The sequence below is a fragment of the Coturnix japonica genome, chromosome 2, assembly GCF_001577835.2.
Source record: "Coturnix japonica isolate 7356 chromosome 2, Coturnix japonica 2.1, whole genome shotgun sequence".
Classification (NCBI taxonomy): domain Eukaryota; kingdom Metazoa; phylum Chordata; class Aves; order Galliformes; family Phasianidae; genus Coturnix; species Coturnix japonica.
Genome location: NC_029517.1, coordinates 63,086,429 through 63,108,415, shown reverse-complemented (window position 1 = coordinate 63,108,415; position 21,987 = coordinate 63,086,429). Strand labels below are relative to the sequence as shown.

Sequence of the window (21,987 nt, the reverse complement as noted above, 5' to 3'; positions counted from 1 at the left end):
GTTGTATGTAAAGAACGAAGTCGGTATCTCTGCCTGCTGTGCTTCTAGTCCACATCCTACACCATCTTCTGTTGGTTGGAACTGGCGGTCGCCTACGATTCCCCACAGCCTTTTTTTGGACACAAGCTTTGTTCAGCGCTCTCCGCATCCTTGCTGTGGTGGCTGTTACCTCAGCACACGCACCTTCTTCCTCTCATTTCCTCACACCTCCACCCCACAGCACCACGCTCAAAGTCTCACCAAAGTCCGATCCTGGCTCAGTCCCATTCCACAACTAATTCCTGGATTCTTTTGCTCCATTTTCCTTGCTCTCCCCTTTAAGGACGGCCTAATCCCTGCCCGCAGCCCTGCTCCCATTTCCGCCTACTCCCCGCTCATCTGCATTACCCTCACACCCTTCCCAGTGCACTCGTCTGATCGTAATCTCTCCAAGGCCAGGACGCTGTGTATGCTGCAAACTCCTTTCTACAAGTCACAGGCTGCACAGCGTTTGCAACATAAACCGCTTCAGGAAGCTCCTTTGGGCCATAAACAGCAAAGGAACTATTGAACACAGGCAGCCATACTAACTCAAAGGCAACGAATCATTTCACTTGAGCTCCAGGCCGTTTTGGATTTAGTTTATCTGATGATTATGCTTTGAAAAACCACGTTTGTCCGTATGATTTTCCACACGAATGGCCACCCTCGGCTCTCAGGGCGCGAACCCCACACGGAGCCTCCCGTCGGTCTCCACACGGAGCCCCGCCCGCTCCTTTCGGCGGGAAGCCCCACATGACACGAAGGGGCGGTTCTTCCCTCTCTCCTCCCCCTCCATGCTCGGGTCCCTTAGGGGGCGCCGTCCCGCTCCCCGTCTCCTCCTCTGGAGCTCCCTCTTCCCCGCCGCCCTTTGCCTCCAACGGTCCGCCCCGCCTACCAGCCATTCAGGGCTCCTCCCTTCTCCTCCTGCCTGGCCCCGTGGCGGCGCAGTGCGGGCGGTACCGGCCGTAGTCCCGGGCCGGGCCGCGCTCGGCGCCTCACGCAGCCTCAGGGGCCGCGTCACTTTACACTGCCCGCTCCATAGCGGCGAGCCCGGCCCGAGCCATGCTGCTCTTGGCGGCCGCCTTCATCGTGGCCATCGTCCTTCTCCTCTACATGGTGTCGCCGCTCATCAGCCCTAAGCCCCTCAAGCTGCCCGGCGCGCACGTTGTGGTGAGTGGAGCGGGGCCTCTGTTCTCTCCCAGCTCCCCGCTCCGGCTCACACACCGCGGGGCAGCGCTCCGCTGGAGGCGCTGGGCGGGATGAGGGAGCGGGGAGGCCGCGGCCGCCGTGTCCCGGGGAAGGCCCCGCTGCGTTTATTGGAGCGCGGCCCTACGTGGGAAGGGCTGGAAGGGGACCCGGGGTGAGGAGACGGGCGGGCTGACCCGAAGGGAAATGGTGGGACGGCACGCAGAGCGGGTATCCGTGTCCACGAGCGACGTTTGGCTTGTCTGTAATCAGCGTGGCGGGGCGAGCCGCTGGGAGGGTTGATTCGGGGAAACACAGCGGCTGAACGGCTCCCCAGTTGTGATAGTCAAACGGGTGTGTGATGGGGAGCGGCAGCCGGGGGGCTGCAGGTGCCTATGGGGCACATGGATGCGTGATGGTGAGTTGTGGCAGCTGTGGTCATTCAGTCGGATCTCGGGACTTAACTGGGGTGTGTGCTGTGTGGAGAGCTGCGCTGTTTGCTCCCCCGTCCTTGGAGGTGTTCAAGACCAGGTTGGACGGGGCCCTGGGCAACCTGATCTAGTAAATGTGCATGTTTGGTGGCCCTGCCAGACAGGGGGGTTGGAACTACATGATCCTTGAGGTCCCTTCCAACCCGGGTCATTCTGTGATTCTGTAAATCTGCTTTTAGGAGGTGAGTAGTACATGAAGATTGCCCTTGTTACTACAGGACTAGGGGGTAATGCAGGAGTTAGACCTTTGAGGTGCAAGGGAATTGACAGCTGCTCTGCATTTGGGATTTCTTTCTTTCTCGAGCTCTGTGTGGTGCCTTGCTTGTTTGTTTTCGTTCTTATCTGCCTATTTGTTTTACGGCTGCTCTTTGCAGATAGAGCTGTCCTTGCTCAGAGCTGTCCAAGTTGCAACAGTATTCCCGAGTTGCTTGATGCAATAGGTATTGCTACTGTAACTGGCTTTACAGTATCATGTCCTGCCTGAGATATACAAGCGTGAGCAAAGGTTCCCTGGTTGAGTTTCTTCCCACAGTGGTGGGAAATCATTCTGTACTGCGTAAAAGCAAAAGGGTCTTCTGCAATGCTTACGTGGAAACTGAATAGTAAACGATGAAGTATTCAGTGTATTCTATTCAAGAATATTGTTTGCTTGCTTGTTTGCTTGTTTTTAATCTGATTATCCCAAATGTCTTTTCTTTATGTCGTTACGCATTTTCCAAAGCTACTCTGCTGGCTCTTCTGTTTTCAAAGAGCTGCTTCACTTGGCTCGCACTGAAAACAACAAAGAATAATCTCATTGGAGAATCCTTCCCTTACAGCCACAACCGCTTATTATATTAGCCACGTAAGCTGAATTTGATACAAGTGAAGGTCTCAAAATGACTATTCATAGGGTTGTAGAATGGCCTGGGTTGAAAAGGACCACAATGATCATGTAGTTTCAGCCCCCCTGCTATGTGCAGGGTCACCAACCACCAGACCAGGCTGCCCAGAGCCACATCCAGCCTGGCCTTGAATGCCTCCAGGGATGGGGCATCCACAACCTCCTTGGGCAACCTGTTCCAGTGTGTCACCACCCTCTGGATGATTAACTGCATTGATATACCAATAGAAGACAAGGCTGTATGTATTGGCATCTCCTGTTGTCCATTTCTAGAGTCACTTCTGTGATGGAAGCACAGCCATCGGGTTGACTCAAGCATCAGGTTTCATTTAGTAAAACAAAATGCTTTTAAATGTATATTTACTTTTGTGGGCTAACTGTGGTAGGAATGTGAGGATGCTCGCTGCTTGTAATTGTCTTCCTTTCACTTTGAGCAGAGCCTTTAACTTGGAGGTAGTTGAGCTTCAGCATGTCTAAGCCACAGGAGTAAGGGCCATCTCAGGACTAGGAGTAGTTTCAGCATTACTCTGCAGAGCCCATCAGATAATGGCAGCATGCTTTGGGTGTTCCTGGAGTTGACCCATCTCTATGTCTCAGCTTTATAGCTTTTGCACTGGGAGCACTGTGACCTGTTGCTTGGATGCATCTGGGTGGTTCAGCAAGAGGTCATTTGGAGCCCAGTCAAGCACAGCAGCAAATCAGAGCAGGCTACAGGGATGTTACTGACCTATCTGACACAAGCCCTGTCTAGCGTTCTTGAGTATGACTGCAAATAAAAACTTCCCTTTCTTGTGTGAGTTTAGACAGAATCACAGAATTATCAAGGTTGGAAAAGACCTAGAAGATCATCCAGTCCAACCATTCCCAATACTTCCCGGCTAAATCATATTCATCAACACAACATCCAGACGTTTCGTGAACACTCCCATGGTCGGTGACTCCACCACCTCCCTGGGCAGTGCATTCCAATGCCTGACTACCCTTTCCGAGAAGGAATACTTCCTAATGAACAGCCTGAATCTCCCCTGGTGCAGCTTAAAACCATTCCCTCTAGTTCTGTCACTGATTACACGAGAGAAGAGGCCAACCCCCAGCTCACTACAACCTCCCTTCAGGAAGTTATAGAGAGCTATAAGGTCTCCCCTGAGCATCCTCTTCTCCAGGCTGAACAATCCTAGCTCCCTGAGCCGCTCCTCATAAGGCCTGTGCTTCAGACCCCTTACCAGCTTAATTTACTTAGAAAGCAGTCATTCTTTATTCAGAATCCGACACTGTTAAACGTCTCCAGAAAAGAACATGCGTCTTGAAGTCATCCACAAGGGTTAGTTTAGGGAAGAGTTGATTAGGAGCTGTTTTGAAGTGACTTTCTCTAATAGACAAAACTCTGTTTAAGCTGAATTTAGTCTTTATAAGCTCTCGACCCACTGGTGATGGCAGACAAACTAGACAAAAACAGTGGACTATGTTGAAAATAAGTTTGCTGAGGTTACATGATGACCCTTGATGTACTGAGCTGTTGTCTTTGAAGGATTGCGATGAAACACTCATAAGAAAGAAGAGTTTAGTGACTCATGGGACTGTACTTCTAACTCTTCTGACTTTACTGCCTCCAGGAATATGAAAGAATTTTGAGGGTAGCGAGTCTGAAAACAAAACTGAGGCACGTGCAGATGAGACTGGGAGCCTTTGTTCTTCCCCCGGTTGGCTCAAGGGTGTTCCATTTCTCATAGTTGAAATAGAGGTGATGCCGTACTTTCTCTGAAGTCTTTTGTCAAGAAGAGCAGTCGGAACACCATCTGTGTTTTGTTTTAAATGGAGTTTGCAAATAGATTTTTCTGGAGGGTAGTGAGGGGGGCGTTAAGGTGACTTTAACCTGTTTATTAGTGTGGGGATGCTGCTATCACCTTGCATTTGTCTGCAGGTAAACTGTTTATTTCCTGTTTGCGTGGAAGACCACTGAGAATTATGGTTTAGAGGAAGAAGGAGAGGCTTATGAAGGCTTAGAACTGGGATCCCTACAGAAGGGCATTGAGGCAGTTCAGTATCCAGACGTGAACCACGAGACTTGGTCTACAGGGGCCAGCTGTCAAATTAATCACAGAATCACAGAATCATAGGGGTTGGAAGGGACCTCCAGAGATCGAGTCCAACCCCCCTGCCAAAGCAGGCTCCCTACACCACATCGCACAGGTTGGCATCCAGGCGGGTCATGAATATCTCCAGAGAAGGAAACTCCACCTCCCTGGGCAGCCTGTTCCAGTGCTCAATTAAGGATGTTTTAATAAGAAAGAAGATAACTTTGTGTTTGTTCACGTGATGTTTTTGGCAGACTAGCCATGATTGCTCATTTTATGAATGCTTATTGTAGCTAGGCATGGAGGGACAGGATGTAATTGCATCCTTAACGTTAGCAGTGATTTCAAACTTATAACTATTACTTTACTTTAAAAATAAGTTAATTAAAGGCAAATGAGAGTGGCTCTAAGTGTGCCTGACATAAGAAAAATGGAAGAAGTACCACTAAGATGAAGCTGGTTTTGGAAACAAAGAGTTGCCTGATGATAATGAGATTTCGTTTTTCTATTCATACTTAGTGAGTAAACTAACTTTTGTGTATCTTGTATCCGTACTTCACCGGGTAATATTTGAGTCTCAATACACTTCTAGAGTTTCAATTTGACTTTTTATGGTATAGGGATGAGAATAATGGACTAACTGACTTTCAAATAACTTCTAGGTAACCGGAGGCTCCAGTGGAATTGGAAAATGTATTGCTATTGAATGTTATAAGCAAGGTGCTTTCATAACACTGATTGCAAGAGATGAGGTAAGCGTATTTATATTTTTGTTGGCTATGCTGTATTAATGAAATTGGTGTGGTTGAGGAGTAATTTGGGAATTGCTAATTATTCTTTTTCCACTCTATGCTTTAAGGTGATCCTGATAATTTAATGTGTTTTCAGAGTAGAGGTGGCTGCCTTTTGAAGAAGTGTAGCCTTACATACAACTTGTGATGGCTGAGGGAGTTGGGTTTGTTCAGCCTGGAGAAGAGAAGGTTGCGGGGTGACCTCATTGCAGCCTTTCAATACCTGAAGGGAACTTACACCCATAAGGAGAGTAAACTCTTCGAAAGGGCTGACAATAGCAGGACACGGGGAAATGGTTTTAAGTTGAAAGAGGGAAGATTTAGCTTGGATGTTAGGGGGAAGTTCTTCACTAGGAGAGTGGTTAGGCCCTGGAACAGGCTGCCCAGGGAGGTTGTGGATGCCCCGTCCTTGGAGGTGTTCAAGACCAGGTTGGACAGGGCCCTGGGCAACCTGATCTAGTAAAGGTGTATGTTTGGTGGCCCTGCCAGGCAGGGGGGTTGGAACTACATGATCCTTGAGGTCCCTTCCAACCTGGGTCATTCTGTGATTCTGTGTGATAAGCTTGCCTTAAAACTCTTCCATTGCTGTCACATGGAGTTGATGTTTTGTATATTCATGAATCTCTAATATGAACATGGTAAAGCGTTATTGTTAGTTGATGATAATGTCCTTGTTTTTAGAGAATGTTTCTAGGGCTTCTCAAAACACTGATACATTCTCATAAGTGCGGTGCTTTAGCTGTTCTTATTATCCATTTCAGAACAAGCTGTTACAGACAAAGAAGGAAATAGAGAAGTACTCTGTTAATGACAAGCAGGTAAGATCACTGCTACCTATAACTGTGGTGTTTCAAGGTAGTCGCTTCAACATCACTTCAGTAGCCTGGTTATTAAAATCAAGCTGGTTGATAACAATAGGTGAGGCTTCACTTGAATTCAAGAAATTCCAATATGTCTATGTGTGATGTTCCAAACTCTGCTACATTTGATGTTGCCTGGTTAGTACACTAACTTCTTTTCCTCAGAGAAAAAGATTGGTATCTTCAGCCATAGATGTAATAGAATTTGTTTGATAGCTGTAATTTGCTGTCACTTGATAAGTGTTTGTATTGTTTAAGATTGAGGAGAATAACCTACTTTTTTTCAACACTGAGAGATCATAAATGCCGCAATTGTAATGGGGGAATAAATTCAGGTATTTATTTTCAGATTTAGTTCCCTATGTTGTGCTGTGTATTGCTGTTTTCCTGGCTAAGCACTGAAGGTAAATACTGTACTCAAGCTTAATGCACTGTTTTAGTGCATTAGTGCTTGCTGGGGTATTAAACTTTTAAAATAGGGCGGTTTTCTATGTTCAAAAAACACAGCTTCAAAATGAAATACTACAATCTTTTTTCTTAATGCTCATAATCCAAAGGAAAAGAGAAACAGTGTTGCGACCATTGTACCTTTGATTTCTTCTTTCTTGTGTTACAGAAATTAGTTCTTATTTTCGTTATTACAAGTGCAAGCAATTTGTTTGTGATAGGGCTTTTGGTGTATATTGGGTGTAGTAAATCACGTCGTTAGTCTGGGGAATTAATAAGTTGGATATGTTCTCTTGAAAAGATAAGCAATGGAGAAAGGTGGCTATTTGGAAGCACTAATGTTAGTACTATCTGAAGTAAATGAAGGTATTAAGATTACTCTGTAAGATTCAGTCTTTGCTCATTCCTGTCAAATGGTTTGAGATGGTCTTTCTGTGCATGTTTCCTTACCCAGATCAAATTTATTTTGAAATATTAAATCATATGAGGGGAGAGAAGGAGCAATATTATGTCCCCTTTTAAAAACAAATGAAGCCAGGTAATGATTTTCCTTTAGCTGCTCTGGCCTTTTCCCAGGGTTGACGATGACTTTGATCCTTTGTCAAACACTGTCACAATGCTCTTGTTAATAATCTGTCCAGGCATGACAGATGTGGGCTTACATTTTTATTTTCTTAAGAAGAGTACCAGGTATGTTCCCACAAGAGTTTCAGTTAAAATTTCAGTAAGTTCAAGACTGAACAAGCTTCAGTGTGGGCCAAACAGGATTGTTTTAGCAGTAGCAAATTTAGACTTGTCCATACTTCCACTGGCTGCAGGGGGAGTGCCCTAGTGTACCCATTGTGGGGTGGTAGTCATTGTCACAGGGAGGTCTGCCTGTTCTAAATTCAAAGAACACAAATAGCAAAAGCAGGGTGTCTGGAATAGTGGATAAGAAGCTGACAGATGAGGGCAGCTGAACACACAGAGGCTGTAGAAGAAGATTGCTGAAAATATAGTTGTCTGGTGTGGGTTGCCAGACCATGGAGGCTGTTACATTTGCAAGATAGCAAACTAGGGAGCAAAAATCCAGAGGAAATACCAGTTTTTACATGATTGCATGCTGTATACATTGTGCTCATGTATGTTTATATAAAACTATGTTGCACTGAGAACCAGGCTTCTGGTGTCTACATAACTTTAGGTGTTTGATCTGGCGTGTGTTCTCTGAAAGCCATTTCTATGTGATTTATTTAGAATGCTGACAGTGCAGCCTTTACAAATAAAGGTGTGCTGTGGAATGAAATACTTGCCCGTAAGTTTTTGTGAAATTTTTTAAAATCCCTTTCCTTGTATGGGGATGAAGCACCCCCCCTATGTGGACAGGCTGAGGGAGTTGGGTTTGTTCAGACTGGAGAAGAGAAGGCTGCGGGGTGACCTCATTGCAGCCTTTCAATACCTGAAGGGGAACTTACCACCCGGGAGGAGAGTAAACTCTTCGAAAGGGCTGACAATAGCAGGACACGGGGAAATGGTTTTAAGTTGAAAGAGGGAAGATTTAGGTTGGATGTTAGGGGGAAGTTCTTCACTAGGAGAGTGGTTAGGCCCTGGAACAGGCTGCCCAGGGAGGTTGTGGATGCCCCGTCCTTGGAGGTGTTCAAGGCCAGGTTGGACGGGGCCCTGGGCAACCTGATCTAGTAAATGTGTATGTTTGGTGGCCCTGCCAGGCAGGGGGGTTGGAACTACATGATCCTTGAGGTCCCTTCCAACCCGGGTCATTCTGTGATTCTGTGATCTGTGATTCCTGCTTACTTCACAATTGAGCTTTTATTGAGAAATGAATGCTTTAGGAATGATCAGACAATGTGCTATTAGAACAAAAGATGAGCAACTGGAATGAGGATATTAGACTTCCTGGCAACATAATCTGTTTATTAGGACCACATTCATAGTGCATGCTCTGGACTGGAGGTAATCAACTTAATGTAGCAGAAAGGAAATGCAGTAATAGGAGCAAAAAGATGAATTGTATAATGTGCTGGTAGCCAATACAAGCTTTGGTAGTTCCTGAGTATATTAATCACAGTATGATTAACTGATTTGTAGTCCAATATCCAATTTTCATATGGAACTGTGATTTTTAACCTTGCTGTAAAGACATCCAGATAGTAAATCAATGTAGCTCAGCTGTTATTTTTGTTCTCAAACTTATGTAAAAGATAAATATTTCTAAAATCTACAAATGCCCTAAGGAGAGATGCTTGCTGGCCAACCAATGACTTGCACCACAAGTTTACTCCAGTGTCCAGCTATGCACAGTGCTGGAAGGCAAGAATAGCCAACCTGCTGCACAGGAATGGCAAGCAGATTCTGCTTATGGAGCTGGGAAGTGTTGCAGTCTGACCAGAGGCAAAACTGACAAATGACTAGCTGCCAAAGCAGTTAGTTACACTTTGGTAAGCTTTGCTTCATTTTTGGTGGCATGCTTCATGACAAGTGACCATGATGACACTTGTTAGAAACTGGTGATGACTTTGTTTCACTTTAAATAGCTTTAAATGAACTGAACAAAGTAAAGTAAGGCATAGGGAATGAGAATGTAGGAGTCTCTGTTTATGTTGTTGTGTATGATCGATTCTCCTTTCAAGGTACTGAGTTACACCAAAGCTTTGGTTGTTTAGCAGAGAGGAGAGTCTCTTTGTAAATCCCTGGCCAAGCTGGAGTTGGCAGTGATCTTACAGTTGGTGATACCCCAAAGTCAGTGCTTTGTTTGGCTGCAATTTGACTAGAAGGCACTTCAAAACTTAGGTTCTGAGATCATGTTGCTAAATGTAATCAGCAGTTTTAAAGAAAATCAATACTTCCAGCTGCAACAAAACTTAAGACATTGCTGTCTCTGTTTGTTTGTTTTGTTAATTATTTACTTATTATCCCCTGGGCCAACATCTATTTTCAGTTTCTTGAATCATTCAAACTAAAATCCACAATCTCATGTTCCCAGACAAGGAGTAAACCTTACATCATTTCTTAGGTATATGTAGCACTGTGCCACTAATCAGATTTTCCTAGTCTTGTTTTTTCACTTTTGTCCCTGATATGACCTAATTAAGCAGCACACAGTTTCTTTTGTAGAACTCGGCGCCAACCATTCTTGAACTTAGATTATAAAATGCTCTTTCATTTTCCTTTTTTAGGTTGTGCTGTGTATTTCTGTTGATGTATCTAAAGACTATGAACAGGTGGAGAATGTTCTCAAACAGGTGAGAAGCAACTGTTTCACCTATGTGTATATGTAAAGGTCATCTGTGCGATGTGTTTCAAGTGACGATATATTTTATAATGACACCATACTATATGAATGCTTTTTTCCTGCTGGAAAGTTTCACTTCTGTCCTCTTGCAGGCTCAGGAGAAGCTGGGGCCAGTTGACCTGCTTGTAAACTGCGCAGGAACATCAGTTACAGGAAAATTTGAGGATATCGAAGTGAATTCTTTTGAAGTGAGTGATCATTCTTTATTTCATTGCAAGTAATTTGTCATTCCCCTGTTCTAAGGAATAGATTATTTTACTGTGTCTTTCCAGACTGTATGAGTAGAGATGTATTCCATCAGTGGTGGTTTTTGTATGCATTTTTAGATTCGCAAGGATTGCAGCTTATTTTTTTTGCCTGATTAATAGTCCATGGGCGGTTCAGAACAGTGAATTCTCCACCTGGGGTAGGGAAGAACCTCATGATGGCAGGAAAGGTTGATGTTTGCTTTTATTTAACGAGCTCTGAAATACACTGAATTTCACATGGTCTCTTTGTTCCTGATGAAGGTGTGTGGGGGTTTTTTTCCACATGTTTTGAATCTGTTGAAGAAGAATCCATCTTGTCAGCATTCAACTCTGAGGTGTACAAATAGTTTGTAACTTGGTGCCTCTTGATGGAAAGAAAAAAACAACACTAAAACCCAAACCAAAATGTATATTTTTGGTTACTTTGAATCCCACCTCATCAGTGAGCCATCTGAAAATGCTAATTAGACATGATACTGAATAGACATAATGGTACAGTAAGTGTAACAGTAAGTAATGTGTTTTATTGCTTGTATAGGCCACCAGTTGTGTTTTAGGTCTTTGGGAGAATGAAACAGAAGAATTCATCTTACCTGCCAATGATGAGAGCTTGTGCATACATACATAGAATTGTTCCTCTTTCTTTTTTTAGGAAGCCCTTCGTTTCAGTATGTTTTTGTTCATCGTTTGTAAATGGATTGCTTGACACTGTCCAAGTCCAATTTCTTGTGAAAGCCATAATAGCTCACATTATCAGTATACTGAATGCCATTAGCATTTGTATGTGCAGTGCATTTCTTTTTGTCTTACAGTGACATTCTTAGCTATGGAATGGTTTATGAAACTAATACAATAGAAAACCATTGTTTACTTTGCTAACTGATAGGAAAACAAATCCAGTGGAGTTTGGTGTTAAAGCAAGCCTCAATAGGGATTCTGAGAAATAACACTGAATATCTGAAGAATGCTGAATCTGTGACTCAAATACCATTTTAATATCACTTTTTTTTTAACAGAGATTAATGGCAGTCAATTATCTCGGTAGTGTTTACCCGAGTCGTGCAGTAATCTCTACTATGAAAGAACGGCGGATGGGAAGGATTGTGTTTGTATCATCTCAGGCTGGGCAATTAGGCCTTTTTGGTTATACAGCCTATTCTCCAACCAAATTTGCTCTTCGAGGATTGGCTGAAGCCCTGCAAATGGAGGTGTGTGAAATGACTTATGCTTTTGTTTGCACGCAAGAACGCTTATGTTTTCACTTGCAGCTAAGCAAATTTTATTTCAGTGGTCTTGTGCAACTCTGCTGATGCTTGTTATGTTGGTCCTTCTTTGAGAGCAGGACAACCATATTGCTCTGCACAGGGCTGTAGAAACTGAGCTACTTTCATTTGCATAAGAGAGAAGAAACTCTGTTTCTAGAACTGAAGATGACCACATACAAACATATATGCTCTATTTATCTTATATCTAAATGTCTTCTAATTTAATGAAAGGGACTTAAAATTAAGCAGAATGGTATTGAAGACCCCATGGATATGTGAGGGCTTGTTACTAAGGGCAGTGATTCCCAAGTTGGTTGCAAGGATGTAGTAAATGAATGGTATGTGAACCGTAAGAGACAGGAAGCAAGCTTGAATGTGATAACAAAGTCTGTTTGAAGTATTTTGCTCTTCTAGACATTGGTATATGTGAGCTTTATATATTGCAATGTTCTAAGCTTACATTTAAGTTGAGACCAAAAAAACCCACGTTGTTTTCATTATTTGATGGGATGAGACTTCTAAGTATGTCACTGCAGTAAGACAGGTAAAATTGATTGGGAAGTGATTTTTCCTTAATGCCCATTTGATTCTGGACCCTTGCATGGTCACTGTTATCCTATTCCATTCGGTGCAGTGGGTTGTGCTGGTCAGCGGAAGAGAGTTGTGGTCTGCAGAGCAATCGGACTGCACAGTCTGTCTACAGGCTGATGATATATTTTTGTTAGTTCTTAAAGGTTTTTACTAAAAGCAACACAACCATCTCTTTAAAATCTGTGTTTTCTTCCTTGTTTGACAAAGCTCCAAGTCTTGAAAGTGTTGAGTGTGTGGATGATTTAATGCTACAAGCAATCTGAAGAAATAAAGCAAGCATAAATTTAAGAGAAATTAATGAAATTATGAGAGAAGTGTAAAGGCTGTCAGTAATAAGATAATGTTTTGGTTGTTTTTTTTTTGTGAACTGCAGGTCAAACCTTATAATATCTATATAACAGTGGCCTATCCTCCAGATACTGACACACCAGGCTTTGCAGAAGAAAGTAAAACAAAGGTAAATGGTTCTTCAGCAACATTGTAATTTTTTTTTTTGGAAGGTTTACTTTATAATACATTATGTGTTTCAGATATCATTCACTTCTGTAGTACTTCTGGAAACAGTACATACTAAAATGCTTAAAACACTTAAACACTTTGGTTTTATCTACTTTGCTTATCCAGTGTAGTTTACTCTGGCTTTAAATGGAAGAACTGTTTAACTTTTAATAGCTGAAACACTAATAAGCTTTTCTGCATGCAATCTGAACGTTGCGAAATAGCAAATGAAAACCACTGTAAACTGTTGTTATAAAACCATGAATGGAGGCGAAAATCATATCGATCCGTTATTTTGAATCTTTTGTCTATGCGTTAGGTTGGTCATCGACAGGTGAAAGGAAAACTTCAGTTCTTTCATTGAGTTTGCAAACCAACTATTCTGTGTGAATACATGCTTTGGCGACAGATTTTAATGAGGTGGGGGGTGTGAAAAAGCTACTATTAAATCGTAGAAAGGGAAGCCTCTCATTCCGTTTGGCACTGTCTCTTTTTCAGAGGGGTGTATCCATGGCTGCCTTTTTCATTTTGCTTAGGTTAAAGCAGGTTTTGATCTTCAGAAGTTTAGTTGCTCCTCATCACTTGGCGTATTTCCTGCGCATAAAATGTAATATCAAAAAGGGTGCTGGCAATACTATGTTTAGGCCCCTAGTTTACACTGATTTATCTGCTAACCAGAGAAAATAGCTAATCTACAGATACCAGTATATGTTTAAGATGCTCCATCTAATGTCATGTGTAATAGGGAATTGAGGCTGAATTTTGTCTTGCACCCTTTCTATAGTATTCAGTAGGGACTGTGTAACACAATTCTTTGTAATTTCTTGGTACAGATACTCAGTATTAAACATACTCCCACACAGCCACATAAAGAATTAGACATCTGCAGATACTTGTGTAGCTTGCACATTCTTTGTCTTCATAATAGCCTACTGCAGGGAAATACATTGTCCAGCAATGTTGTGTTAATCTCAGATTTCTGTTTAAGGAAGATAGTGATATATAGCTTTTCTTTATCGAAAAGGCATTGTCTTTTAAACACATATTTATGCGTTGTTTTAGCACACGTGAAGTCTTAATGTTGTGTGACTACCTGATAGTGTGCCTTAAATCACCGCAGTATTCTGTCATTTAACAGTTCAGAATGTCATTCATTATGGTTGCATTTATTTAGTACTGCTTAGTTTAGAACATCTGTTTCTGTGGTTTGCATCTCATTAAGGCTAAGCTGTTTTATTCTGTAATCATTGCTCAGAGCTAGTTTAAGCACACACAAAAAGAAGTCAGCTCCGAGGATGCTTCTTCCTTGTGTTTAATCATTAAGCTCTTTTTCTGTGATAACTGCTTGACAAATTATAACAGTGCTTTGACTGGCTAATCAGATGAAGTATTTGGTGGTTGAGCTCTGCCTGCCTTTTTCTCAACATGTCATTAACTTTAGTGAGACGCCCCTGAATAGCTGCTGATTTTTCCCAAACTTAGAGTACACGCAATACTTACAGTATTGTAGTTTACTTTTGACATCTGTCTCTCTCTCATGGATTTTGTTGACACTGGCCAGTGAATTAAATTATGCATGGGTTATGAAATGGAGATCTGGTGACATATGCCATGCCACCATAGGAAAAAGCATGTAAAAGGTGTGTGTTTATGATTTCCTCTAACAAAGACACTGACTTTAAATGCGTATATTAGGAAAAACCACTGAGCCTGGTCAGCACATCAGGATTCACAATTTCACAGATACTTCAGATTGACGTTGAGAAAGAAGCCTGTAATTAAGTTCTTCCCTAAAAGGGTGGGATTTATTTTTTTGTGTGTGTTTCAAAGGATTAATCACAGAATGCTTTATGCATATTAAGTATTTGACTAGGTTTGAATGCTTCCATTCAACTTCATTAAATCTAATTCAATTCTTCTCCATAACAAATCTACTTGTAACCGCTCTTCTTTTCCTAATTTAGTGCAGTTTGTTCTTTATCAACTGAACCATTTATCTTAATATATTTATCATTTAAACAGCGTGCTATGTGTTTAGCTCCAGCACTATAGAAGCACATAAATGACAAACAAGCTTCTGAATACTTCTCAAACCTTTTTACTGCTTGCTTTTACAACAGATCAGACTTATTTTTTTTTTTGTAAAAGAAATTGTAATTGATAAAATTGCTGTGGCTGCTTTCTTCCAGTAAGGTAAAATGACACAAATGCTCTCAAACACAATGAAGTGAAATACAGCGATGGGTTTTGGTGGATGCTGTGTGTGGGGTTTGAGAAACAAACAAAAAAAAATTAAGTAACATCCTACAAAACAAATTAATACAGTATTTTAGGCCTATTTTTTACTTTATTAAAAATAGAGGCATTGAGGAGATGTGGCTTAAGCATTTTTCTGGCTTCTGAAAATCATATACTTGGAAAGAATGCTATCTACTATTTTGTTGGTAATAAATTCCAAGGGGAATAAGTACTGCCTAAAAGCTGGCAGTTCTCTTTGTAAAACTATAGTACTTGTGAAGCTGCTTTTTCTTTTAAGTGGATGTTTTAGGTGATGGAATGATACAGCTTGTTAGCAGCAACACCATCCACACTGGAAGACTCAGAACCAAAATTTGTCCTTCGTATTTTCTCTCCTGTATGTTCTTAGTCTAACTTCTAATGACATTTTCCTATTAAAGCCCTTAGAGACAAAGCTAATTTCTGAAACCTCGTCTGTTTGCCAAGCGGAACAAGTCGCCAGAGTTATAGTCAAAGATGCCATAGTAAGTAAATCATTTCTTAAAGTATGACCTTCATAGGAGAGACTAAGATGGCTTGTAATGCTTGCTTAAGAGAACGACTGAGCTAAAAATAAAATCAATTTACAAGAAGTGGTGTCTCTGGTTAGTTTGAGCAGGAAGTTTTTTTGCTATTCTTCTTTTGCCACTGTGCCCACAAATGATTTTATGCAATCTTTTTGAACAAAAATGTATCCAATGTTGTTCCTTAGAATAAAAGGATACCTAAGTATGATACAATGTCTCAAAAGCAGGTTATGACTTTATTTCGAAGCCCTGAGCTATATTGGCTTTTCGTGTCTCAAATACCATTTGTCTAACCTCAAAAGCTTATTTGACTGTCTAATTTTTCTTGAATATGGGCTTAGATCAAAATGATGTTACTATAAATGGAGGATGTCTAGTCTTTTTGGCTGTAAATGTCTAAAGTATCTGATCCATGAGTGATTAAAATACAATAAGATGCTCTTAGTTATAAGGGAGTATTGCATTTTTGAGGAATTGTACAGATTTGTGCTGAAGATTGCTTCCTAATAAAATAAGAAGCAAACACCAAGGGCGTTCTGAGGTGGAAATAAAAATGGAGTTTAATATCCTTAAAGTTCAGCAATTGAATATTAAAGTCTAATTATTTTACAATTGTAAATAATGTAAGCGTGGTTTTGAGAAGCTCTTACAGTAGTTCCACAAATACAGCAGATAAGTGCAAAATCACATCTGGATTTGGGCTGGTGAGTCTCAAAATCTAATATGTCCTTACATGGTATTCTGCATTGGTAGTTAAGGAGAACCAATCTCATTTCTAATCATAAGCATCTGATCTTTTCATACCATGCCTTTCAGTGCTCTGGGTGGTCTGTTAGTTGAGATTTGACCTTTATACGGCCAAGCCCTCAGCTGAGAGACTAAAATTGAAACTAAAAAGTAGTTCTTTGACTGTAGGAACTCAGTTCTCTCAGGTGCATGTTGGGTAATACTTCACTTGAGTGTCATCTTCGCTACTGCTCCGTATAGATAACTGTGGTTCAGGAACACCACCACCTCCTTTCACTTCTTCAGTCCGTGGTGGTTCTGCAGTGTTTCAGTAAGTCTGTTTTCCAGCATAACCTGCTAGGAGAAAAAATAAATAAAATGGGAGAAGCCTGAGAGTTAGAGTTGGAGAGCTGCAGTTTTTTCTGATGAGTAGTCAAAAAAAAAAAACCCACCTTTTTCTCCTGGGGAGCCTCCCCCTTTTCCATTAGTTGGATTGCTTAGTAGGCAGTGTGTTTTGCAGTTTTGAGGAGAGCAAATTGAAGTCGTTGATAGAAGTGAAGGAGGGCCTGTTGCATAGTGTTTGAAGGACACCTCCTCCAGTAAGTCTCACACACCAGTAAACTAGTTTGAACAAAAGATTTAGCGGTGTTTTATTCTTGAGTACAGTAGTGATTGGTGATCTGACAGAAATAGGGAGTAATATGCTCCCTGTAAACATGTTTCAGAGAGCACTGTGCATTTCCTATATCAGTAAGCATACTTCAAGCCTTTCTAGCTTACCAAGAAATTCTTAGTAGTCTATCACACCACTGTTGTTAGGGAATGTCTTTCAGAATGTTGATGTATAGTACAAAATATTTCTTAATACATAGGTTCTTAATTGTGGTCATGTTTTTTTATTTTAACTTTGAGATATTCAACCGTACTGACTTGAAATTAACTATGATTATCATAAATAGCTGTAAAATTAAGGCATGTCATGTTTTGCCACAACTGGGTAAATTACGTTTTCCTTAATTACTGTTTCCCTTCCATTCAGCAAGGGAACTTTAACAGCTTTGTTGGATCAGATGGTTACATGCTATCGATATTGACAAGCGGAATGTCCCCAGTCACTTCTATCACTGAAGGTCTTCAGCAGGTAAGGTTAGCAAAGGTCTTGTAGTCATAATTCCTCATAGTTCAAAATATATGGAATGTTATGCGAACACTAATTACTTTTTCATCAAGTAGCTCTCAATACCATGGAGAGCTCTCAATACCATGGAGGCTTGGATTTAGGAAACTCAAGCAATGTTCTTGAGCTGAAGCAGCAGTGTGGCAAGAAAGCAGAGAGAACTGCACACTGCTCAGTCCTGAAATGGAACACAGTTAAAGAAGTTTTCATATATATATTTTCTATTATATTACCTGTCTAGAACTTTTTTATTTCATGAGTGAAAAATATGCTACAATCCAGGATCAGAAGTGAATTGAAAGATGTTTCTCTGTTTCCAGGTTGTTTGCATGGGCATTTTTCGCATCATTGGCCTCTTTTACCTAGGAAGCTTTGACAGCATAGTTCGACGCTGCATGATGCAAAGAGAAAAATCTGAGAATACAGATAAGACTGAGTAATTTTTAATTGAATTGAAAGAAGAAAGTCAAACAGTCCTGGACAGCTTGCTGCTCAAGTGGGACTCAGCTTCTCTGTGGAAGGATGTAGACTGAAGGTACTTGGTTATGTGGTAGATGAGTCCTCTCAAAAGCAATGAAAGAAAACGGAAGTTTAACTCCAGAAAATGCCAAGCTATGCAAAAGAGTGATTGAGGATTAGCTTTTTTTAATTATTATTATTTTCCTTTGGTGATTTGAGCTGGAGAGAATTTGGGAGCTTGTAAGTCATCTGTAGGGAACAACTTGAGAATGGACCACATGTGGTAATTCTGGACAAATGCTTAAGTTTTCTCACTTTGGTGCTTATGTGGAAAAAAAGATAACTATACAGTGACAGAGTGGGCTGAAGTAGAAAGTCCCCTGAACAAGTCAGTACTCTCGCTAATGTTTCAGGACTGTTCTTAATTTGGAATGGTAACTTCTCCTTCGATGGCCAACCTACAGATCTTTCAGTCAAAGACAGCTTTCCTTGTTCTGTTCAGCACACAGTTGTGGAAACCTCAAGACGACAGATTTTATTTTATTTTTTTGGTGTAATCTAAGCTTTCTCAGTCTGGGAGTAATTAAAAAGTATGGCTTAATATATGCATACTTTCTAAAGGGAGATGAAGAACCCATTCCTACAGAGAAATGCTGGGAGGTGTAACTGGCCCTTGAAGTATGCTGTGAACAAAAAAAAAGATCGAACCATTTTCAAGTGTGATTATGTCTTTTAACATTTTTAAATTGTTGGAAAAGTATTTGTCAAAGTTAGACACTCTTCTTATCTGCCAGTCTTTGCTCTGGAAAGGGAAGTAGCTTCGTGCTACTGTCATGCACATTATTTTTCAAAGCCGCAAATGATGAGCCACACCAGTAGGTGATGATAGAATCAGACACCGGGCTCTTAGGGTAGCAGGAATGTAGCTTTTGGGATTGGGGACAGGGAGGAGAGTCAGAATGGTATTCTGTGCTTAATTTCATTGTTATACGGGGAAAAACTTCTAACACAACAAGAAATTATTTGAAGTTCTCTCCTCTGCCCCTCTCCTCATTTGCTTGATTTACATTATATATGAATCAAGGCTGCTCCATAACTGCTTTAGAATACACGGAACACAATGGTTTGTTCTAATAAATCGCAAGTTTAACACTGGAAAAGCTTGATGTGTAACAACGATGTTTTAAGGGTGCACTATATACACTGTTTATTTAATGGACCACTATAGCAAGTGCCTTGTGAGCTTTTTTTTTCCCCAAAAGCTGTGTATTTTGTATTTATTAGCTCCACTGTGTTGTAAATGTCAAAGCTGCCATTTTCAGCCAGTACTCTGATTCTAAAATTACTGTTAAAACTTGGTGTTTTCAGTTCCTTGAAAGCAGTATTTAATTGCAAAGCAAGCAAAATTGATTGTTTTTAAGATGTTCCGTGTATATCTGTTTTAATTCAGTTAAGCCAAAATGAGAAGTAATAGGTGGTTTACATGGAAAACTCTTTGAAATGTAACTTGTTTATTCTCCCTCTGATTTCAGTAGATCACTTCAAAAGCTTTTGTTCACGTAGGCTAAACTTGCTTTAATGTCTGTTTTACAAACGTATTTGGAGGAGTCACGCTGATACTCTCATTCAAAGTGGTTAGAATTTCATTGGATTGCAAACGTCAAGGCGTTGCAGAATTCTTCCTAATGCCTGTGTTTTAGGTCCTGCCTCTTGATTTTGTTTAGATCTGTGAAGTTGTGCATGCCTATATTATACAATTTATTTTGAGAACAGGTTATATTCCTGCATATTCTTTTTTTCAATCTGCTGGGCTTTAGTGCAGAGGAATCTAGTCTGCCTATGTGTTTTCTCTGCTGCTTAATGTGGATGACACATAGTGGAGCACTTATCATACATCGTCAATATTGCCATGTTTCTTAAAGCAACGTAACAATGCTGTTTGGACCCAGTTATCTACATTAGTTGTTATCTTGGTGCAAAAATCAAATATTCCCTTGATCATCTGCAAAAAGATACCAAAGTGAGTGAGTGGGTTATGCAGTAGTTTGAAAGATACGCTTCTGCAAGTGACTTTAGAGCAACACAAGCTTGAAGATCAGGTCTTGAAACCAGTAAGACTTTAGATACTTGAATTTTATGGGATCTTCAACTTGGGATGTTAAAAGGCTTGTGTTTAAGAAATAACCCAGAAGAATCAGAGCACACATACTCTGGTAACTGGGCCTCTTAAGAATGTTTCAGGTAGGGCTTCTTAAATCACCAGTCACTCTGTTGAAGATCTTGGCTGAAGAATGCTCCAAATAATGACTGACTGTAGTTCAGCGTGAGCGTTTGCGAAGAGGAATACTGGGTGAAAGTTACAGCCCTGATGTAAAGGGGCTTCAGCTCACACCTGATTTTTGCGTATCGCAAGAAGTCGTATTGGCTGTAAAATCATAGGTTGCATCCCCTCAGCGATACTAGAAATGTGAAGCAGGCAAACTTTGAAAAGAAACAAGTCAAGAATAGTTTCTCAGAATGCTCCAGCTTCTGTTGAACCGTATTAACGTGCAACATTTTAACTGATAAACTTGTCAGCTGTTTTATTGTCAAAATGGAGTTATACTGTCAAACGCAGCAGCCTTTAATGTCAACTTTTTCTTATCCCCATTCTAGATCTACCATCTTACTCATTTTAAGGTCCAATATTAAGTGAAGGAGATGCCTTGTAATCTTGTGGAATAATGTTCGAGTAAAAAAATATATATATTTTGCTACTTTAAACATTACGGAACCTCTGCATCGAAGCATTTTAGCAGTGTATTAAATCCATGAGGAACTTCAAATAGATGCAACGACTTTTTTTTTTGTAAGACCGTCAGTAATTTAATCACTTGTGCCATATCAGGCAGTGTCTTGTCTCTTGTTTTCCTGGTCAGTCTTTAAGATTCACTTTGGACTTTGATAGTCTTCTCTACTCCGTGTGGTTTCTAATGACTGTCTGTCTGCTTTAAACACAGATCTATTATAACTGCACATATAGTTTACTTTACCAAGGTGTTCATGTGCAATTGAAATAGATTTAATATTTTACTAAGACAAATGATATAGGTAAACTTTATTTGCTGTGAAAAAAAAACTTTAGGCACTTTTGAACGGTGAAAATACATAGTACCATTTGTAAAAACAAAGGAACGTTGTGCTTATTGCTTCATCTCTTTTGTGCCAGAACTGTAAACGAGTTTTCATATTTTATATTTCTCAAAATAAATGGAGGATCAACAATACCTGTAGCACTCAAGTTCTTTGAAGGGGTGAAGTGCGGTAGGTAAATTCATGGAGCAAGGCTTGGTGGTTTTCTTTTTGTAATCTGGGATTAATTCAGTGGGATCCTCTTAATTATGTAGAAGATTTGGGGGTGAGGGGGCAATACATCCCCCTCTATTTTGGCAGCCTAGGCAGAGGTGTACAGTAAATAGTGGGGGAAGATGTAATGAACTCCATTCAGTAGTGTCGCCAAACACGACGGGTGTGGCATTAAATTGATAATGGCATGTGGCATTAAATTGATAAAAATCTGCCTTTATTGTAGGGGCTGCTGCCAGAATTTAACTAGTGCTTGTGCTCTCTGGAAAGCTTTCATGACTTCTGGTGGGCCAAGTGGTGCTTGTTCTTTCTAGTGGGAAACAATAGGAATAAACAAGGTTAGGGTGGCTGTCTTTCTGTGACACTGTTGAACGCGAACCTTTATATAATATGATTGTATTACATTCCAGCTTGAGAGAAAGGCTGAGATAGTGCTAGTCATGGTGAAATACCCTGAAGATGGCTACTGTCGAATCCAGGATCACAGAAACTCAGCCTTTCAGAAAGCCATTCTCACTGATTTATCCTCCAAAATCAATAACGGTTAGAGGGGAGTATGCTATGTAAAATGTGTTTTAAAGCTGGAGGGGCTGGTGTTCGTTAGATAACAAGAAGTTTTATAACAGAAGGCAGCCATGTTGCTGGGATCAGCATGGGAGCTGCTGATGTTTTTCCTTTTTCAATAGAATTAGCAGGCAAAGTAGATTGCTCTTCATTCCTAAAGATTTTTGAAAGATAAAAATACGTAGCATTTTGTTTAACTAAATAAAAGAGCAAACAAAAAACACCCTTTCTGATCTCAGCGAAGAGGCCAAACTACCTGGCTAGGGTT

At 40.8% G+C, this 21,987-nt stretch overlaps 1 protein-coding gene across 2 annotated transcripts; it reads left to right on the top strand.

Moving 5' to 3' along the window:
• The first annotated feature begins 863 nt into the window (after positions 1-863).
• KDSR (3-ketodihydrosphingosine reductase) lies at positions 864-21,076 on the top strand. 2 transcript variants are annotated; one of them, XM_015854624.2, is made up of 10 exons: positions 864-1,191; positions 5,318-5,407; positions 6,208-6,264; positions 9,927-9,992; positions 10,135-10,230; positions 11,307-11,498; positions 12,520-12,603; positions 15,323-15,406; positions 17,214-17,315; positions 17,672-21,076. In XM_015854624.2, exons 1-10 carry the CDS (start codon positions 1,084-1,086, stop codon positions 17,789-17,791), a joined length of 999 nt encoding a protein of 332 aa, XP_015710110.1. In that variant the 5' UTR covers positions 864-1,083; the 3' UTR covers positions 17,792-21,076. The 2 variants fall into 2 exon arrangements, with proteins under 2 accessions (XP_015710110.1, XP_015710112.1); XM_015854626.2 differs by lacking the exon at positions 864-1,191 and adding an exon at positions 1,429-1,624 and having other exon boundaries at positions 17,672-18,141.
• The last annotated feature ends 911 nt before the right edge of the window (positions 21,077-21,987 follow it).

What these genes read in the sequence shown, in the direction of transcription:
- KDSR (XM_015854624.2), top strand. Translation starts at nt 1,084, where the DNA reads ATGCTGCTCTTGGCGGCCGCCTTCATCGTGGCCATCGTCCTTCTCCTC. An exon ending in ACTCTGTTAATGACAAGCAG is followed by an intron (nt 6,265 to 9,926) that starts GTAAGATCACTG and finishes TTCCTTTTTTAG; the next exon opens with GTTGTGCTGTGTATTTCTGT. An exon ending in CAGAAGAAAGTAAAACAAAG is followed by an intron (nt 12,604 to 15,322) that starts GTAAATGGTTCT and finishes TTCCTATTAAAG; the next exon opens with CCCTTAGAGACAAAGCTAAT.